General features: G+C 43.4%; 1 protein-coding gene across 1 annotated transcript; it reads right to left on the bottom strand.

The window, feature by feature from the left end:
- Positions 1–29: 29 nt before the first annotated feature.
- ACAT2 (acetyl-CoA acetyltransferase 2) lies at positions 30–9,741 on the bottom strand. Its single transcript, XM_069852186.1, has 9 exons — positions 9,636–9,741; positions 9,214–9,348; positions 7,394–7,575; positions 5,794–5,911; positions 4,903–5,046; positions 3,738–3,860; positions 2,764–2,918; positions 810–920; positions 30–256 (listed from the first exon to the last, which is right to left on the bottom strand). The coding sequence occupies exons 1-9, from the start codon at positions 9,682–9,684 to the stop codon at positions 89–91; spliced, it is 1,185 nt and encodes a 394-aa protein (XP_069708287.1). The 5' UTR covers positions 9,685–9,741; the 3' UTR covers positions 30–88.
- Between the last annotated feature and the right edge of the window lie 9,813 nt (positions 9,742–19,554).

Raw genomic sequence — 19,554 nt, 5'->3', positions numbered from 1 at the left:
AATTAATTCTAGGCAAAGCAAAAAAAATCTCCACAATTAAAAGTTTATTAGTGAGTTGTTTCCAAGCTAGTTAACAGTAGCTGTTTGTTCATCTCTCAACACACATGGCTATTCCCATTCCTCCTCCTATACAGAGAGCAGCAACACCCCGTTTTCCACCTGTTCGCTCCAGTGCATATAGAAGAGTAACGAGGATGCGACAACCAGAGGCGCCAAGAGGGTGACCAAGAGCAATAGCTCCACCTTGGATATTAATCTAGAGAGGAAAAAAGCCCAGAGAGAAGGTCAAGTTAAGGAATCATGTAACTAGCCTAGTTGAGTTTCAACATGAAGGACTTTACTGGATACAGGCCTTCAGTGTGAGTAAACCTGAAACTCCATTTCATAGAGAAATTGAACATGCATGCAACAGGTGCTGTTATATTATTTCTTCTGTATAAATAATACCTACTCTGAAGAGAATTAAAATGCTAATTGAGGTCAACTTGAGTAACACTCAGGTTTTGCCATAGCTGGAAGAACACAGTGGCAAACACCTCCAGCAGCAAGTCCAAATTCTGATGTTAATGACAAGCATGCTAGAGCAGTTCCCTAGATGGCTGTAAGCAAAATGGAAGGAAACCCCAGTAGGCATCCCCTTTTGCTACTCTGCTGCAGCCTTGCTTTACTACCACCAACCACCTTGTTCCTAACTGCACAGGCTACACCTTCCGTGCAGTGGATTTGTATGCAAAGTGATGACAAGAGGACCCAGACGCACAGAATAGAACAACCTTGAATTACAAGATGGCCTCAAATATATTCATTACCTTTTCTGGATTTACTTTCAGTTCTTTTGATATTGCAACAGAGAGTGATGCAAAGGCTTCATTTATTTCAAACAGGTCAACTTGTTCCAAAGTCCAGCTGGCTTTGTCAAGCTGAGAAAACAAAATAAATATAGGCTTTAGTGTTTCTCAAGTCTTCAGCACCAGAGGAAGATCTTCGTAAGACTTAAGCTGGGTGATTTGAAGCCACCACTTCTCAACGGAATCATAGGATGTTTTTTGTTGGAGGGGACCTTAAAGATCGAGGTTCAAATCCCCCCTGCCAAGGGCAGGGACACCTCCTACTAGCTCAGGCTGCCCAAGGCCCCATCCAACCAGGAAATTTTTTTTCAGAGCCAGGGTTGATGGCAGTTCTTGAGGACAACACACAAAACTTCAGTGTTAGCAAGTCAGTACAATGTGCTGTAACACACTGGGTACTCTTAAAAAAATCTTGACTAATACAACACACGTGGTGGTGGTGTAGTTGTTGGAATTGAACCATTGAACACGTGTGTTTGAGCAAGCACTTCTCAAAAATAAGTTTTAACAAAAGTTTTTCAGACATCACTACGGTTCAATTAGAGATTCTCTGCTTAATGCAGATTTTTACAATGACTGTTAGTGATGGTTGTGAACTGTAATTTGTTTGGTCTTTCCTGCCATTGCAGGTTGGTTCATGTTTTCGCTTGAGAAACTTGTGGTGGCATTGGCTACTTCAGTACAGGCTTAGGCATGTTTCATATACTTAGATTTTTTACTTCTACTCATTTTGTTTCTAATAACAATGCTTTAACAGTAGAATCGTCTGCAGCAATGATGTTTCACAACCAGCTAGCCAGGCTGGTGCACCTCCAAGACTATAGTCAAGGAGGCGGCTGGGCCTCTTTCAACTGGATGTTATAGAGACGGTGGAAATGGTTTGCCATCTGGGGAAGTCCTGTCTTGAAGATTTACAGTGTTCTTGGAACACTAATATGCACAGCTTACTCATTTTCTCACTATAAAGTGCTGCTGTGATATTCTGAAGAGATAAGCTGATAAGACATGGAGCTTGTGAAGGGTTTGGTAACACTATAAAGTTTACATTAAGAAGGAAGTAGTGTGCCCCTTTTTCATGGTACCTATAAAATTATAGGTACTGTTAAATACAGCTTGTTTGTTCTTCAGTTTAAACTAAAAATGTGTATTGTGTGTACCTTTATAGCATTCTTCATTTAAAAGAACAGTTTGATAAGAAAAAGCTTCAGCGTTGCCGTTCTGATTTTCCCATTAAAAGCCTCAGATCCTGGGAGAGTTCGAGCTGGGCTTTTGTGTTGCCAGGACTCTTCAGAGATGAACAGAATTAAGGCCTTTGCAGAGCATACATAAAACTAAGAAAGCCTGAGCAGATTAGATGTGGTTCTGGAGTGCACGTTCCTGTTCTGTTTCATCTGAAAGGAATCCAGCTGGCATCCTCCAAACTTTTTGCAGGGCAAACCAAAACACAATGGGCACCATTGAGTTTGCTAATGCAGATGCACTCGCTGCCCCTTCCCTCAGTGTGGTACTATTGCAAATACAATCAGGCAGCAATCCGAAAATTAACCTGGCCAGTCATAGCATCAGACCCATGCGTAGCAGGACCAAACCATCCCCAAATTAAATTACTACACACATCCATGAAATCTGATCTTTAGCCTCCTAGGTTATCTAGGTGGCCTTTCACAAACTAAATTAGTTTATGCTCTGACCTCCATTCATACACCTGTACATTTTTTCTTTTTCCCAACAAGTAAGGCACTAGCCTGGTAGCACTAGAAATCTTAATCTTGTATAGTCTCTGCTATTTTAAGTCTTGTTTTCAATTAATCTAGTTTTCCTACTAGGTCTTCCTTAGAATATAGAAAAACCAAGACGTGGCAAGAAAATGAAAAGCAAGAAGTTTTAAATAATAGGCACACAGACAATTACTTACAGCTTTCCTTATTGCTGAAATGGGCCCTACTCCCATGATAGATGGATCGATACCTGTCTGAGCCCAAGATACAATCCGAGCCAAAGGCATAAGACCTCTCCTAGCAGCTTCTGATTTCCTCATAAGAATTACAGCTGCAGCTCCATCATTTAAACCTGTGGAATGACAAACGACTTGTGTCTGTTGTACTGTACTCCCTTTTCCTGCTTACACAACTTCACAATCTAGACAAAATCACAAGTTTTTATAGGCTTTGGTCAGTATTGTTCACATCAGCCAAGTCTGACCTCTGACAAACACTTAAAACGGGTAACACCTCTATACTGATGTAAATGTCTGTGGTTTGTTTGAAAGCAGGAGGTGGAAGAATCCATAGAATCATAAAAGGTTTGATTGGAAAAGACCTTTCAGATCATGGAGTCCAACCGTACCTGTCCACTATTAAACCATATCCCTGAGCACTTCATCTACCTGTGTCTGAGGCACAACCTGAAAAACGAGCAGATTAGATTTGACTTTGGAAGAGGCAGCATAAGGCCCAAGGAAAGCGTTTCAAAGCTGCCAGTGGCAGGAGAGTTAAGTCCCGCAGGAGTAACATTTCCAAAAATGAATTGTTAAGATCAACTTTGTTCAGACCTGCAGTATTAGAAACCACTAGATAGCTCACTTTGAAAAGAGGACGTAGTTTCTATTTGTTCCAGCCCACCAAATATTACTGGTATGGTCCAACCACTTGCTTCATAGAGAGCAAGCAAACCACAGACAACTCATCTGAAAGGAAGTCCTCCACCACAGTTACATTTGAGTTCTATCTATGTTCTGAAACACGTTGCCTTTTTCTGCAAAACACATTCAGCAGTAACCACAGGGCAGCCTAACCCCTTACAGAGACCCTGCCTTGAGCCACAAGCAGCTACTGTTCTTCTCCATTTTGGTCTTCTACATCTTCTACATTTCTTCTCCATACAACCAACCTGAAGCATTAGCTGCTGTTACAGTCCCAGTTCCATCTGTCAGGAAACAGGGCTTTAATTTTGCCATCGTTTCCAAGTTGCTCCCATGTCGAGGGTGCTCATCTGTTTTCACTTCTACAGGACCTGCAAAACGGAGCATTATACTCAATGGAGGGTCTAATCACACACGCCTCAAACACAAAGCTGGCACAAACAACAGGCTGATTGGGAATACACACCATGTTCCTTTTAACCAACAAACCATTCTTCTGCTGGAGTCAAGTTTCAAACTCACTGCAATTTGCTGAAGCTCCCTCCAGCTGCTCCAAGCAGAACAGACAGCTGGGTATCCTGAAACAAATCCTAGTGACTCAAATTCTGTTTAGTTGTACAAAAGTTGTTCCTGCTGTTCTTAAGCCAATGGCTTCTCTTCCATGCAGAAAGCTACCTTCCAAATGGTACCTGTAGGAACCTCATTGCAAAGAGCAGTCACGTGTCATTAAATATTATCCTCTAAACTGGTACAGGGAAAGCCCTTCTTTAGTTTGTAACCAGCCTGATGCCAGAATGTTTCCCACGGGGTCTATTGAATGCAAACATGGAACAATTGATTCTTGGTTTCTGTTTGGAAAATTCAAGTTTTGCATCCATCGCACAGGGAGCTGGCAGGATTCCCCTGCTCTGGCTCAAGCGCCATCATAGTTCTATTTATATCACTAATAGACCTAAAGAGAAACATACATAATGTATGTAACCTGACATAGTTAATTAACTACTAGCCCTAATTATTGTCACTGTGGATTTTAGTAGGCAGGTGAGGTTTACCAGATCAATGTGACTGTTAAGTTTGGTGCAGCAGGAGTCTAATGAAACAAAAAAATACTGATTTTGGTACCAAATTCAAGCCTTTGTTAATTCAGCCATTGGCCTGGGTAATAATTACATCTCCAACAAAACAGATAGTTATTTGCAGAGAGCTACATTTAGGTATTCCATATTTGCATTGTTTCTGTCTTACTGCAAAAAATAACCACTGGAAGTTGAGAAAGAGAGCACCAGGCTACACACTTGCTGAGCAGCTTCCAGAAGAGGCTGCATAACTAGGAAACCATCCACTGATCACAGAAGACACAGCAGAAAACAGATTTTTCTTTAAAATCAGCTCTCGCTATCCATTCACACCTACCTTTCTTAGAAGGGACAAGAACAGGAACAATTTCTTTTGTAAAATAGCCAGCTTTCTGTGCTGCCTCTGCCCTGTTTTGTGACAGTACAGCAAGTTGGTCTTGTTCCGCTCTGCTGACTTGCCACTGATTGGCCACATTTTCAGCTGAAATAGGAACAAAATGCAAGTTGCCATCAGAAAAAGCTACAATTTGAAGTTGTAAAATTGTAGGAACAAAGGCAGTCATTAATGATTTCTGTAGTGAGCAGCTAAGCCTGTTGCACAGTTTACATTCCAATTCCCTCGTTTTGTTTGCTCGCAATTCTCTACTATGTTTTCTTTAGAGGGTGAAAACTTCTGTGTGTGATCTCCTCCCAGATGGTATATGAAGCTAAATAAAAATGCAAACAAACCTTCCTAGTTTATTGCCTCTCCGGAATATTACACTCAGATCTCTCTAAAGCTACTTCAGAGAAGGGACCAAGTTCTGAGGCTACTCTGTTTTATAAGCTAACTCTCCCTTCCAGGGGTGCAATAACCTGAAGTTGCAAAACCATGTGTGTCCACGCTATACGTAATTCCCCCCCAGTGTAAATCTGTGCTGCTGAATGCTTCAGTTACATACATGGATTATTTTATTTTTCCTGAAATTAAATGAAACTGCTTAGATGCAAAAGAGATGCAGAGATATTAGCTCATATAAAAAAAACCCCAAAATAGCAGCTTTACAAATGCAGCAGAAAATGCCTTTGATACTTTTCAGTATTAGGAATTTCTTTCTTTTTCACAACTACAATTTAAGGACAACTTGAAACACCTTATTTGAAACTTCCAACTTCTGAAATTTCCTATCAGTGAATTCTTTCCCACTCGTCATTTAGCCATTTCATTCTCTGGTCTGTCACCGCTTACCTGTTATACCCATATGATACTGATAAAAAGCATCTGTAAGACCATCAAGGATTATCGTGTCCTGCAAGGAAGCCTCTCCCATTCTCACACCAGCTCGCATATGAATGACATGAGGAGCCTGCAAGAAGGTATTTCAGAAACAATTAGATGTTTTATATCTCCAGTGCACAACAGAGCCAGACAGCTGAAGAGACAGACTCATGCCTTGTGCCTGCAGGTAACCATCCCGCATACGAGCAGTCTCCCGGTCTGTCTGCTCTGTCTCTCCCTTCAGAGTCTGCCTGTTTAGCCTGTACGTTTCTCCAGCAGTGGATCATCAAGCACCAAACATTTTCTACCCACAGATCGAATCAACCATACCTGGGGCCATACGGCTGTGGGTCCTCCATCCTACCAGTCTGCTCGAGGTGATTCCTGGTCACGCTCTGCTGCCAGCCAATGCCAGCATCACTCTCAGCATGGGAAGCTACCAAGCCCTGGCAGAAGAGGTCACTCCTTTGTTCTTCTTGTGGTTTGAGTTAAATTAGACTCAGTTTTGTGACTCTAACTCAGTCTTGTCTAAATCACTTCATTTTCTGAAAGCTAACTGCATGGGGTTTTGAGAGTTTCTCTGTAGAACTGATAACACAGGGCATTGGTATGCAGAAAGGCCAATGCTTATACTTATTCCTATAGTAACCAAGGCAATCCTTGAGCTGGTGAAAAAGGATCACACCTGCAGGGCAGACAGGACAGGTGACCTTAAACTGACCAACAGTGTATCCCATCCCAAATACATCACACTCACTATAAAATTGAGAGATCACGAGTGTCTCGCTCTCTTCTGCAATGGCCAACGTTTAGTGAGGACCTTGTCTCTCTGTTTGCCCCTAACCCCAGATCTGTGCGCTCCTGAATCCAGTTTCTTCCTAGCTGTGGACCCATTCCCCCATGTCTGCTCCACAGTATTTGTGGTGATGTTTAGTCATTATTATTACTATTATTACATTAAAGCTGTACTTCTAGTTTCCAACCCACAAGTCTTTTTCCTCTCATTTTCCTTTCCCCTTTCCCTGTGAGTGGGTGGAGGGAATTGAGAGCCCAACTGCATGGTTTTAGCTGCCAAGATTAGCTGGCCTGGGGGCTAAACCGTGACAGTTACAGATCAGCTCACCAGTCCAGAGACTGTCTTGGGCTGAAGGCCTTGAAATGAAAGCCCTCTGTTTCCTCTCCAAGCTCAAATTGTTTGGTGAACAATAATATTGCCAGTTATTCCTTTGGGCTTCTAAGAACACCCCTCCTCTTCGTCTATTGCCAGCTGCCACAATCAAATCATTCACCACAACAGGGCTAGATGGAAATTAAAATGGAATTTTAAATGTGATATGTGTTTACATGGCACTTTTTCAGTAGCTACAGTGTCAGGTCTCTTATAAAAGAAAAAAGCAACTACTGAAGTTAATTGTTTATGTGTAAATTCATTCTGAAGTGCAGAAAGTGAAGCTACTCTTTCAATCTGCCTCCAGAGGATTAGCCTGGAAATACATGGTGTCAACATAACTTCATGCTGTTTGCTACCTGTAAGTCAGTGCTGCAATGTGAGTGAAACTGTTTGCTTTACCTTGCTCATACTTTCCATGCCTCCTGCAACCACGATGCTGGAGTCTCCGGTCAGTATGGACTGAGCAGCCAGACATACTGCTTTCAAGCCAGATCCACAGATCATCTGGCAGCTCCAGGCGGGCACAGAGTAAGGGATTCCCGCAGCAACACTTGCCTGCCGGACAGGGTTCTGGCCAGCACCTGTGGGAAGAGGCATCACCTTCCCCTTTGTCTGTTCTTAAACAGCCTTGTCACTTTTCACAATGGATACTCAGATTCCACTGAAATCATAGAATTATAGAATCACAGAATAGTTCAAGTTGGAATGGACCTTAAAGATCATCCAGTTCCATCCCCCCTGCTCCGGGCAAGAACATCTCCCACCAGATCAGGCTGCCCGAGGCCCCATTCAACCAGGCTTTGAACATGTCCAGGGATGGGGCATCCAGAACTTCCCTGGGCAACCTGTGCCAGTGCCTCACCACTCTCATGGTGAAGAATTTCTTCCTTATGTCCAGCCTAAATCTGCCCCTCTGCAGTTTATACCCATTGCCCCTTGTCCTATCACTACAAGCCTTTCTGAACAGCACCTCCCTAGCTTCCTTGTAATCCCTTCAGGTACTGGAAGGTCGCTGTAACGTCTCCTCGGAGCCTTCTCCAGGCTGAGAAATTTTGAGCTCATTCCTGTTTTCAGTTGGTGATAGAGATAGGAGCTCCATTATGTCTCTAATTTATATTGTCAATCAATAAAATACCTGCAAGATCAGGGATTTGCTACTAACAGTTTTATATCTGCGACTCTGCTTTTGATGGCAGGTCAGATGAAACACCAATTTCAAATTAGCCCTAGCCTGTTGTATACATATAAGATGAGAGTTAATTTAAATTGCTACTCGCTGAAGGGTTTCTTTTTGACATCTCCTGTACACCACCAATAGACAACTTATAGGGGAAGTTCCAATAGAAACCAAAAGCACAATTATGCAAGGGCAGTCACAAAAAGTTCCATTCATTGCTGTAATCCTGACAGATGGAATAGGAGCACTATAGTCAAAGAAAACATTCTTCATCTGCATCTCCCTAGGTCAAAGCAATGCCAGCTCTTTGTATGCAAAGCAGATCCCTGGGGGTGTTCAAGGCCAGGCTGGATGGGGCCTTGGGCAGCCTGGGCTGGTGGGAGGTGTCCCTGCCTATGGCAGGGGGGCTGGAACTGGATGATCTTTAAGGTCCCTTCCAACCCAAACCATTCTATGATTCTATGATTCAGGAGCTAAAAATATACAGGAATCTGGATCAGCTTTAAGTAAGACAAAAGTATTTCTTCCCTTTAATTTCTTCCTCCATCATTAAAATTCATCGCTGCCCTATGACTCTGCCAGTTAAACATTACCCCAGAGAAAGCAGGGGACAGTTTCAAAGCAAACAATTCCCTATCAGCTGCACTCGCATTAGATCAAAATATTTATCTACAAGCAAGTGGCATCACAGATCTCGAGGTCAGTCTCACAGATGAACGCAAACACGGGCCTCGCTCCTAAATCTGAGGGTTATCCTTGCTCGTGATGTTTAATTTATGAGAGGGGATGACTGGCGTGGGAGAAGGGATGCTGTAACAAAGGGAAAAAAAATGATTTTCATGCACACGCTGCTAGTTACTTCAGGGATTTTGAAGAACAAAAGAATTAATAAAGTATGGCACCCCCCCATCCTTTCCAAAAGCCCAGCGGCGGGTTTGGTCACCGGGAGCGCGCGGGGAAGCCCTTTGTTATGGGAAGGACTCGCTATGCCAGCCAGGAGCAAGGAAAAGCGCCGGGAGACGCGTCACCGCGCGGCCCGTACCTGCGGTGAGGACCTGCCCCAGGATCACCTCCGACACCTCGTGCGGGGCCAGCCCGGCCCGCCGCAGAGCCTCCCGCACCGCCGCCGCGCCCAGCTCGTGTGCCGGCAGCGCCGCCAGCCCCCCCGAGAACGAGCCTGCGGGGAGAAACGGGGTCGGCACCGGGAGAGAGGGGGAGCCGGGCACCGGGATGGGGACAGGGAGCCGGGCACCGGGGGAGAGAGGGGGAGCCGGGCACCGGGATGGGGACAGGGAGCCGGGCACCGGGGGAGAGAGGGGGAGCCGGGCACCGGGAGAGGGAGCTGGGCACAGAGAGAGAGGGGGAGCCGGGCACCGGGATGGGGACAGGGAGCCGGGCACCGGCCCCAGTGCCCGCGGGCAGGGGCGCACCCGCCGCCCAGCGGGGCCGCCCGGCCCCTCTCACCAACGGGGGTCCTGACGGCCGAGACGAAGACAACGGGGTCCGCGTCCATGGCGACGGGAGACGAGTGGAGACGATGGGAGCGGCGGGAACACCGGCAGGCAGAGCGGAGCCAGCGCCGCCCCTGGCGTGTTGCGGGGCCGCCCCTGGCGCGGGGGGCGGGGCTGGGGCCGCGTCAGGGCAGGGCGGGCAGGAGAGCACAGAGCGGCTCGGATTGGAAGGGAGCTAAAGGATGATCCAGTTCCAACCCCCCTGCCATGGGCAGGGACACCTCCCACCAGCCCAGGCTGCCCAAGGCCCCATCCAATCTTGTCTCGAACACCCCCAGGGATGAGGCAGCCACAGCTTCCCTGGGCAACCTGCGCCAGGGCCTCACCACCCTCATAGTGAAGGAATTCTTCCTTATGTCTAGTCTGAATCTGCCCCTCTCCAGTCTGTAGTCATTGCTCCTAGTCCTGTCGCTACAGGTCTTTGTGAACAGTCCCTCCCCAGCTTTCCTGTAGCCCCTTTTAGATATTGGAAGGTCACTATAAGGTCTCCTCGGAGCCTTCTGCAGGCTGAACAAGCCCAACTCTCTCAGCCTGTCCTCATACGGGAGGTGTTCCAGCCCTCAGATCATCTTTGTAGCCCTCCTCTGGACCCGTCCCAACAGCTCCATATCCTTCTTATGTTGAGGATTCCAGAACTGCGCACATTGCCCTCTCATGTCGAGCTTCTCATCCACCAGCACCCCCAACTCCTTCTCTGCAGAGCTGCTCTCAATCACACCACCCCCCATCATGTACTGAGAATGGGGATTGCCCCAACCCAGGTGAGGACCTTGCACTTGGCCTTGTTGAACCTCCTGAGGTTCATACAGTCGCACTTCTCCAGCCTGTCCAGGTCCCTCTGGATGACATCCCGTCCTTCCACTGTGGTAACTGCACCACTCAGCTTGCTGTCATCTGCAGACTTGCTGAGGGTGCACTCAATCTCACTGTCTATATAATTGATGAAGATATTAAACAGCACTGGCCTCAGTATGGACCCCTGAGGGACACCACTTAGGAGAATTTTCTTCACAGAAAGGGTTGTCAAGCACTGGAACAGGCTGCCCACGGAGGTAGTTGATTCACCATCCCTGGAGGTGCTCAAAAAGCAGGTAGATTAGGTGCTTGGGGACATGATTTAGTAGTAGACAGGTATGGCTGGAGTCGATGATCTCTAAGGTCTTTTCCAACCTAATGTTTCTGTGATTCTATGAAACAAAGAACGATTTACATTCTCTGTTGGGAATAAAGGAAATTTCAAGCACAAAGTACAGAAAACCTGTATCTAAAAGGTACATGCGATGTAAGCAGAGAAAACCCCAACAGGAGTAATTGCTTAAATCAAACACCCCCAACCTGCAATGTTACCGGCACCCGCAGACTGCCCACACCTGGCACGTCCCATCCTTTTGTCTGTTTTAATCCAATAGAAGCCCTCCTTAGAGGAAACGGCCTCCAATCGTGCAAGGGGAAGGTTTAGATTGGATATTCAGAAAAAAACAATTCTTACCAAAAGAATGGTAAAGCCTTGGAACAGGTTGCCTAGGGGGGTGGTTGAGTCACCATCCCTGGAGATGTTTAAAAGGTGGGTAGATAAGGTGCGTGGGGACATGGTTTAGTAGTGGACAGGTACGGTTTAAGCTGATGATCTCTAAGGTATTTTCCAACCTAATGATTCTATGATTTTATGCAGTAAAACCCACGGGTCAAATGCTGTGTGACTCTTGTGGCTGATGGGCAATTTGTTTATTTCACAGTGGCGTTTCACAGGATCTATGTGAGAAGAGAAAACCCCAACTGGATTAATCACCTTGCAACACCTGACAAGGCAGGCAGGCAGAAATCTGTGATTTGCAGCTTTTGGGAAGAGAAGGATCCCCTCCAATATCTTCAGAAAAGCATATATTTAAAAAGTCCTGTGTGCAGATAAATGCTTAGGTGGACTAATCTACCAGTCTCCCAGGGATGCATTAACTGGCAAGAGGCATGGGCAACAGCTTTTCTTTAATGACGCTGCACACTCAGGGCAGCTGATAACAGTAACAAAGACCTTAGATTACATTTGAATGGGAAAAAGCATGTCTGATGTCTTTCCAAAAGGCTCATCAGTAAGTAATTAATAGATATGCCATACAAGCAAAAACCAGGAATACATGCTTTTAAGCAATACAGTGATTGTTTTAAAAGAATACTGTTACTGAATCCTATGTGACTGAATGTAGTCTCTGCACATTTTCAAAATTCAGTAGAGAATGAGTAATATAGATGTATGAGGGTAGACTCAGGTAACCTAGTTTATTGACAGTACCATGTGCCACCAATACATCATTCTTAATGTAGTATTAGATTAGCTATTAGAAAGAAATATTTTTCTGTGAGAATGGTGAGGCCCTGGCACGGGTTGCCCAGAGAAGTCATGGATGCCCCATCCCTGGAGGTGTTCAAGACCAGGTTGGATGAGTCTTTAAGCAACCTGGTCTAGTAGAACTAGATGATCTTTAAGGTCCTTTCCAACCCAAACCATTCTATGATTCTATATGACTGATTACAGCTTCAAGGTATCATGCAAATACAAAATCAATAATGTAAGATTAACAGTAAATATTAGTAGGCATGCAAAGTCCAGAACCAAGAAGACACCTAAGGTAAGCCTAGCAAACAGGATTCCCTTGTATTTAAAACTTTCCAAATAGCGCTGTAAATACTAACAGAGCATAAATTGAAGCTCCAGCCCCTTCCATCCCCGCGCTTCACCTTTAATCCACTAACAGATGGGAAGAGTTTGACTGTGAAGCTGGCCTAGGGACCTCAGGCCAGCACATCCCAATGAGCTGATCTGCTGCACCTTCGATCTCAGCCCCAAACAGCAGAACTGTATTGCAACTCGAGTGATGGAGCAAGCTACAATGTTGGGCCACCTTGGAATGACAAAGATGCGTGAATTTTATCTTGGTATCTTTATCAGACTTGCAGTACCTCATTTAACTCTGCTTGGACAGCGTCCAGGATTGAGATCAAAATGCATAAAAGGGACACGTAGAGGAACAAAATAACGTAGCCATTGCACAAAGGCAAATAATTATGAAATGCGTATGGTGCAGATCAAAGTTAAGTGATTTAAATGTAGGAAAAAAACTATTAAGCATGACTAGGCAGTTGTGCTTTTAAATTCAGTGTAGTTCATGAGCAGCATAATAGTCAATAGAAAACTACTGCCCTATGCTGGTACATTTTACCATTTCTTGGAAACCTAAGCTCTGAGAAATTAAGTAAGTCAGTAAAAATTAGGACGTCAATCCCAAACATGGAGCTTACTTGCTATCAGTAAAAGACTAAGGCTATGTTGCGCAAAGTTTATTTATTACCTTTCTGTGAACACAATGAAATGGACTTGTGCCTTATGTGAAATACTCAAAGTGCAAAGATTTTGGCATTTTTATTTGGTAATGGTGGCTAAGTTTTATTAGAAATAGGCTAAAAATTTAGAGCATTTCAGTGTACATTAATTTAACCACCTGCTAAAAAATGCTTTCTAAATTTAACCTTTAGAGAGATCAGTGTTGTTACCAAAATGTGAAAGCCCTTCTTTTTACCACTTGGCCAGTGAATCTTTGCAAAAATACTTCTGTTGGAGATGTGAGTTTGATAAAAACTAAGCCTCACCTTTTACAGGTTAAAAATATTGCAATGAACAATTATTTTAAATTTGTAAATCTTGATATGAGATCATTCTATAATTTTAAAAAAACCCCTTAATTTTACAACTTCCCTGTAATAAGAATTTCTCTAGCCTTTAAAACTTATACACAAATAATGGTACTAATATCTGCTTTGTTGGGATCTTTACAGAAAAAAAAAAAGCACACAGGATTCCTCAGGGAAGGAGATGTGGCTCCTCTCCAACCCTGCTGATGTTGCCTTGCATTGTTCCATATTGTACAGCCAGAAGTAACTGGTGTACTCCTCTGGTCACTCACGGAGATATAACATTATTCACATCCTCATCAGTGTCCACTTCATCTGCAGCTAGTGGGAGCTCTCACAGCAATGAAATAAGCAGATGCCAACGTGTTCACCTGATCAAGATGGTAAGTTTGAAGCAGAACTGATCCATTCTCATATTTTATGGAACTGTCCCTTTGCTGTAGGATATGAGACTTATGATACTTACATTTCATGTCAAATAATTAGCCAACATTTGGGACTTCTGTCACTAATAGCAATAAGAATATTGTGCTTTTCCTTATTTTTCTTTTGGCTTTTAATCTTGCGTGTCAAGACCGGCATCTTCAAAGACAGGAATCAAACATGGCCACAGTAATTATGTAAGACAGCTAATTATCTTTGATACTTTTGTCATCTATAGTTCTTCATCTGAAAGCATTTAAGAAGCATTTACCTTTTAGATACAGATTTTCCGTACCTGGTGCTTGAAATTACTCTTATTCCTGACAGGGAATGGAAACTGTGCTTTGGTTGGTCTAAGCAAAAAGCCAGCATGACAAAGGGACAGCAAAGTCACCATTGTTTTCTCCTTAAAAAAATCAAATCAGCTACCAAAACAAATAAGATTTACAACAAGTATCCTTTTACTTTTTCACTTGGGAAACAACTGAGAAAGTCTTTTCCTCTCTCCACATACCGTGAGATTGTGTCAGGATACATGGGGCACTCAGGCTTGCTGAGTATCTTTAATATGGGCCTTTCTCAGGCATAGAAAGCTTTTTTTCTCCAGGCTTTCTTAACAGTGGATGGACACTCAGTTGTCTATGGGTAGGTTCAGAACGTAAGATATGCCTCAAAGAATGAACTGCTTTTCCAGTGCGGATGAGATTTACATTTTCTAAACTCCTCAACCTCAGACTTCAGCCTGATTGATTGGGTCCTTGGAAATCAACTTCCTGACAGGCAAAAAATGTTCTCAGCTGCACTACAAGCAATCTGTGTTTTCCTTGAATCTATTTTTGTCAGGGAAAGCTCATAATCTAATCAGTGTTTAATAAAAAAATGCTGTCTTCCCTCAGACAGAAAAAAACTTTGCAAGCTTCCAGCGTTTATTAAGCATCCCAAAGCAGAATTCAACTGGAGTCACAATTTGGATGTCACAAATTGGATGTCTTCAGGAGAGGCTCTGGAGTTCACTCCCTGCTGTGGTCAACCCGTAATAGGAACAAGATTCCTGACCACTATGTTGCACACACCCATTCACAGGTGTGTGGTAGCATCACAAGTGTCTTGGAGACAAGAGTTACAATTCCAATGGGCTCTGTGGAGCTGTACATATCATACTGCTCGTGGAGTCTTTTATATAGATACAATCATAAAAAAAAAAAATACTGGTAATTAAAAGTGAAGTCCTTATAAGAGCTTTCTGAAGATGTTTAATTACTTCTTGCTTTAAAAATGGTAGAAAAATACATCATAATTCCAGTAAGAATCTTAAAAATCTCTTAACCAGGAGATATGAAGAAAGCATTAAGCCTGCAGCCTAGTATTCAAGAAGCTTCTGTAAGAGAAGGAGAGTTCATGGATGTCAAAATTGGACTTTTTGCTGCCCAGATCTTTACCTAACAGTTACCTGAAGGAACTCTCTGTATCGCTTCCTTCACAGTGCAGCAATCCATAGACTTTATTTTTCTCCTGCACCTATAGGCTACAGTAGCCTTTTCTAGTGCCCCATGAAAGCTCACCCGGTGCTCCAGCGAAAGATGTACTGTGGGTTTGCCTTCCTTCATCTCATGTCCTTACAAATCAAGGACAACCTTTGCGAGATCTGATTAGCCTTTCTTTAGTTACTGATACATTAAAGTACTTAAAACCACTACGAAATGTACATAACAGTGCACCAAATAGGGTTTTTTTCCTGCTGAACAACACTTTAGAATCATAGAATCATAGAATAACCAGGTTGGAAGAGACCCACCGGATCATCAGGTCCAACCATTCCTATCAAACACTAAACCATGCCCCTCAGCACCTCGTTCACCCGTGCCTTAAACACCTCCAGGGAAGGTGACTCAACCACCTCCCTGGGCAGCCTGTTCCAGTGCCCAATGACCCTTTCTGTGAAGAATTTTTTCCTAATATCCAGCCTAAACCTCCCTTCCTATTTCCTCGCTTTCCTGACCTCCAGGCTATTATTTTAAGAGTCTGTTATACTAGCGAATAGTTTTCTTTAGAGCCTGTGTTGCCCATGTTGCAGTGTTTCACCTGCCTCTTGCCATCCATCCATGGAAAGCCGTGGGAAACAGCCCTCGTGGTCCCACAGAGAAAGGAGGAGGCGCATGCCTGGGGCACCAGGGCATCCTGCCACGTGGGGAGGGCCACGTGAAAGTGTGACAGACTGAGGAAAGAAAAATGAGCCAAAAAATAGGTGACGAACAGCATCCCTTTAAGCTTAGAAGCATCTTAGCATTTGCATTGTTCCAGCTAGCTTCTATATGAAACCAAGGGGCCAAAAAAGAAACCTGGAACTGAGCAAGTAAAACGAGTAAGCCTTCCAGTTTCCGGATAATTAAGTTAATGAACAATACCTTGTCATTTAAGGAAGCTAAAACCAGATGAGACAGTATGAACAGATGTAAAACAAACAAAAAGAGACCTGTTTCCCCTAAGCAGGTGCTGGGCACAGAAGTGGCACTTGGAGGCAGCTGGGCAGGGGTGTTGGAGCACAGAGGTCACTCTAATGCTAAATGAGGACCTCATCAGGGCATTCTTCCTCTTGTTTGAATTCACTTCTCCATCAAAACTGAACGTACAAGAGAGAGGGTCTGCAACAATTTTACCATACAACTTAGATGACCTCTTAAACAGAGATTCAAACGCAATTTACTTAATGAAAGCGTAGTGGATATTTTTGCCTTAAACATTTTTATCTCTTGTGTTAATTACAGCAAGCTGTCCTGTATACACATTCATAATCAGGATCCTCTTTTGTCTTATCACTATAAAGGAATGAATATATTAATTTTGTTTTCTCATCAGTGCTTGGACAGATGGTTCTGTGTTCTCTCACCTGAGGACAAACAATGCTGATGGGGGTTATGCTAGCAGCTATTGTTTGAAAAGCAAATTTGCTCCTGTTATCATGCTGTAAACACAACCCAGTGCAGGTGTCAACATATTTATTCCAGTAGCTCCAAAAAGGCCCGTTAGTTCTCATTGTGTTACGTGATATACACAGAATAAAAGGCTATTTCAAGTAAATGTCCTCTTCCCAAAGGCATCAAAGGACCTCTTCACAATTTGCTACTTTTATTTTCTCCAACAAAAATTCTAAGTGTAGGTTGACAATACATGTATTAATTTGAAGGGGCAGAAGGAAGAGAGCCTAGAACGCAAAGTTCTGCAGACTAATTATTTTTACACTGGCTGTCTCTTGCTCAGCTAGCATGTTTCCCACAAATGTAATCTAAACTTGTAAAGATAAAGGTTAAACAACAAGTACTGGTATGGGGTAAGGAAAACGCAGAAATATTTTCTACATGCTCATGAACACAAACAACAGGCACGGGTCGAAGGTTTATGGTCCCCCACTTCACAGTGCTTCTGAGGTAGACCTTTATCTACACTATTAAAGAGACACAAGGAAGGCCTGGTTTTTGAACGTAACAAAAAATAGCCAAACTCCAAGCAAATATGGGGAGATCTTGTGATTAAATTGCCACTCGTATAAGGAAAATGTCAGGTAATTTAGGTACAGAATAGAAATACACAAAATAGAAGCAGCCTCTGCATCTCATTCACATGGAAGAAGTTTCAATTTCTTGGTTTATATACACTTTTAGTATTGTAATATTTACATTGTGCACAAGGAAATCAAGTCAACTTGCTACATTAATGTTCATATTAAGCACAGTTCTGGTATTTCAGCACTTTGTCCATGCTGCCATATCTTGTGGTGGCTTCAGCTGTTAATTAGTATCTTGAATGCTTAAAACAAACACCTGCAAAATATTGTCAAATGAAACCAAAGACAGTAATCACAGTGTATCTTTTTCAGTTTAAAAATAAAGTAAGACTTCAAAAGAACTAATTCAAGGTCTCTGTCCTTGTGGTCACTGTAGGGATCAGTAATACCAAGGTAGACCTGTTTGATACCTTTGACTTGGGGTCCTTGAACTGACCTTGCCTTGTAAGAGTGGGAAGCTGAACAAAGAGGTGAACATCAGAGATGCAAATCAGGGTGGAGACAGCATTTAGGGGCAGCGTGTGGGGTTTTGGAGGTTAACCAACCAAATGTTGATGCTGGTGATTGCGAGCGTGTGGACAATAGGCCTGGGCCAATCAGGTCACTATGGGAAGCGCGTGGACAGATGAGCAAAGGTATATAAACCTGTAAGTTCCAACAATAAAGGTCTCCGCTTTTACATCTATCTGGAGTCCGTCTTGTTGTTTCATTCCCACAGGTCACTAATCACACAACCTTAGACTTTTCTGGGTAACCATGTCAAATCACTTGAAGCTGGCATGGGTTTCAAACTGTTCCAAGTTCTCACTGAAATTCTGTGTGTTTATACATACACACACGGATGTGTGGACATGTACATTAGAATCTGTTCTGTTGCAAATACATTCTTTCTACTACCAGTAAAAGTCAATACAGCAGCTTTCTGGGGCCTTGTCGACAGCATCATGGTGTGTGATAGTAAATGGCATCTGTGCAGCCTGCCTGATAAGCAAATTTCATCTATGGAAGCTTTATGCCTTTGCTGGCGAGTGGAGAACGGGTTTACTCATCCTAGTAATACATGAGATATCAAGGTAATAAATAAGAAAAATACATTTGATTTTAAAGTAGTAACTCAGTGCTAGACTGCAAATAAGGCCATATTGTATGCTTTATTCTTTATTTTTCCCATGTGCTAAAAAAAATGGAATAAGAAGAAATAGCCTCAAGTTGCACCTGGAGAGGTTTTTACTGGGTATTACGAAAAAGTACCCCTACTGAAAGGGTGGTGAAGCATTGGAACAGGCTGCCCAGATATTGGTGGAGTCAACATCCCTGGGAAATGGCCTCAAGTTGCTCCTGGAGAGATTTAGATTGGAATTTAGGAAAAAAGTCTTTACTGAAAGAGTGGTGAAGTATTGGAACGGGCTGCCCAGGATAGCAGGATCCCTGAAGTGTTCAAAAAAACGTGTAGATGTGGCGCTTCAGGACATGATTTAGTAGGCATGTTGGTTTTGTGGGGGGTGATTGGACTTGATCTCAGAGATCTTTTCCAACCTTAACCCTTTTATGCAGTATAATTTATTTGGAAGCTCCTGGGATAAGACATTTTACTTTGTTGCCAATCAATGCCGCTGCCTTGCAGCAATACTGCTGAGCTTGGTGTAGCCGAGCGCAAGGGATCGCTCCCCACCCTGGCAGAGGGGCAGGAAGCCCCAGCAGTCAGGGCTCCCGCTCCCCGATGAGTCAGGACAGGACAGGACAGGACAGGCAGTGGCTGGAGGACGCCTCCCTGCAGTGGGACCTTCCACCTGCCCCGGGGTGCCTGCTTAGGTTGAGACTATATCTGCAATATTTCAAAGTGGAATATTTTGATTTAAGCTAAAGTTCAGTTAAGCTTCATCTAAGCAGTCGTGGTTTTTTGAAAGTTAGGACTGAATGCCCCTCTGATAGCGTGCTTTCTTTACAACCATGTTTTCCAGACATTGTTTGTTCCTTGAAGATGATAATGTTCTGTGTGATCTATGCTGAACAGATGCCTCTTCTTCTGTAATCACCTGTTTGCAGTATTTTATTTATCTTAAAGCCAAGGTCAAGCAGAGCTTGAGCCAGCTCCAAATTAGCAAGAGTTTTGACTGATGTGAATTTCATAATAATATTAAAATTCGTCCTTGGAAAGTAATAGAATATGTATAAGATTTCTGAGAGGTTTTATGCATATGCA

The sequence above is a fragment of the Phaenicophaeus curvirostris genome, chromosome 2 (genome assembly GCF_032191515.1).
Source record: "Phaenicophaeus curvirostris isolate KB17595 chromosome 2, BPBGC_Pcur_1.0, whole genome shotgun sequence".
In the NCBI taxonomy this organism is placed as follows: Eukaryota; Metazoa; Chordata; class Aves; order Cuculiformes; family Cuculidae; genus Phaenicophaeus; species Phaenicophaeus curvirostris.
This window is presented reverse-complemented; position numbering and strand designations above follow the sequence as displayed.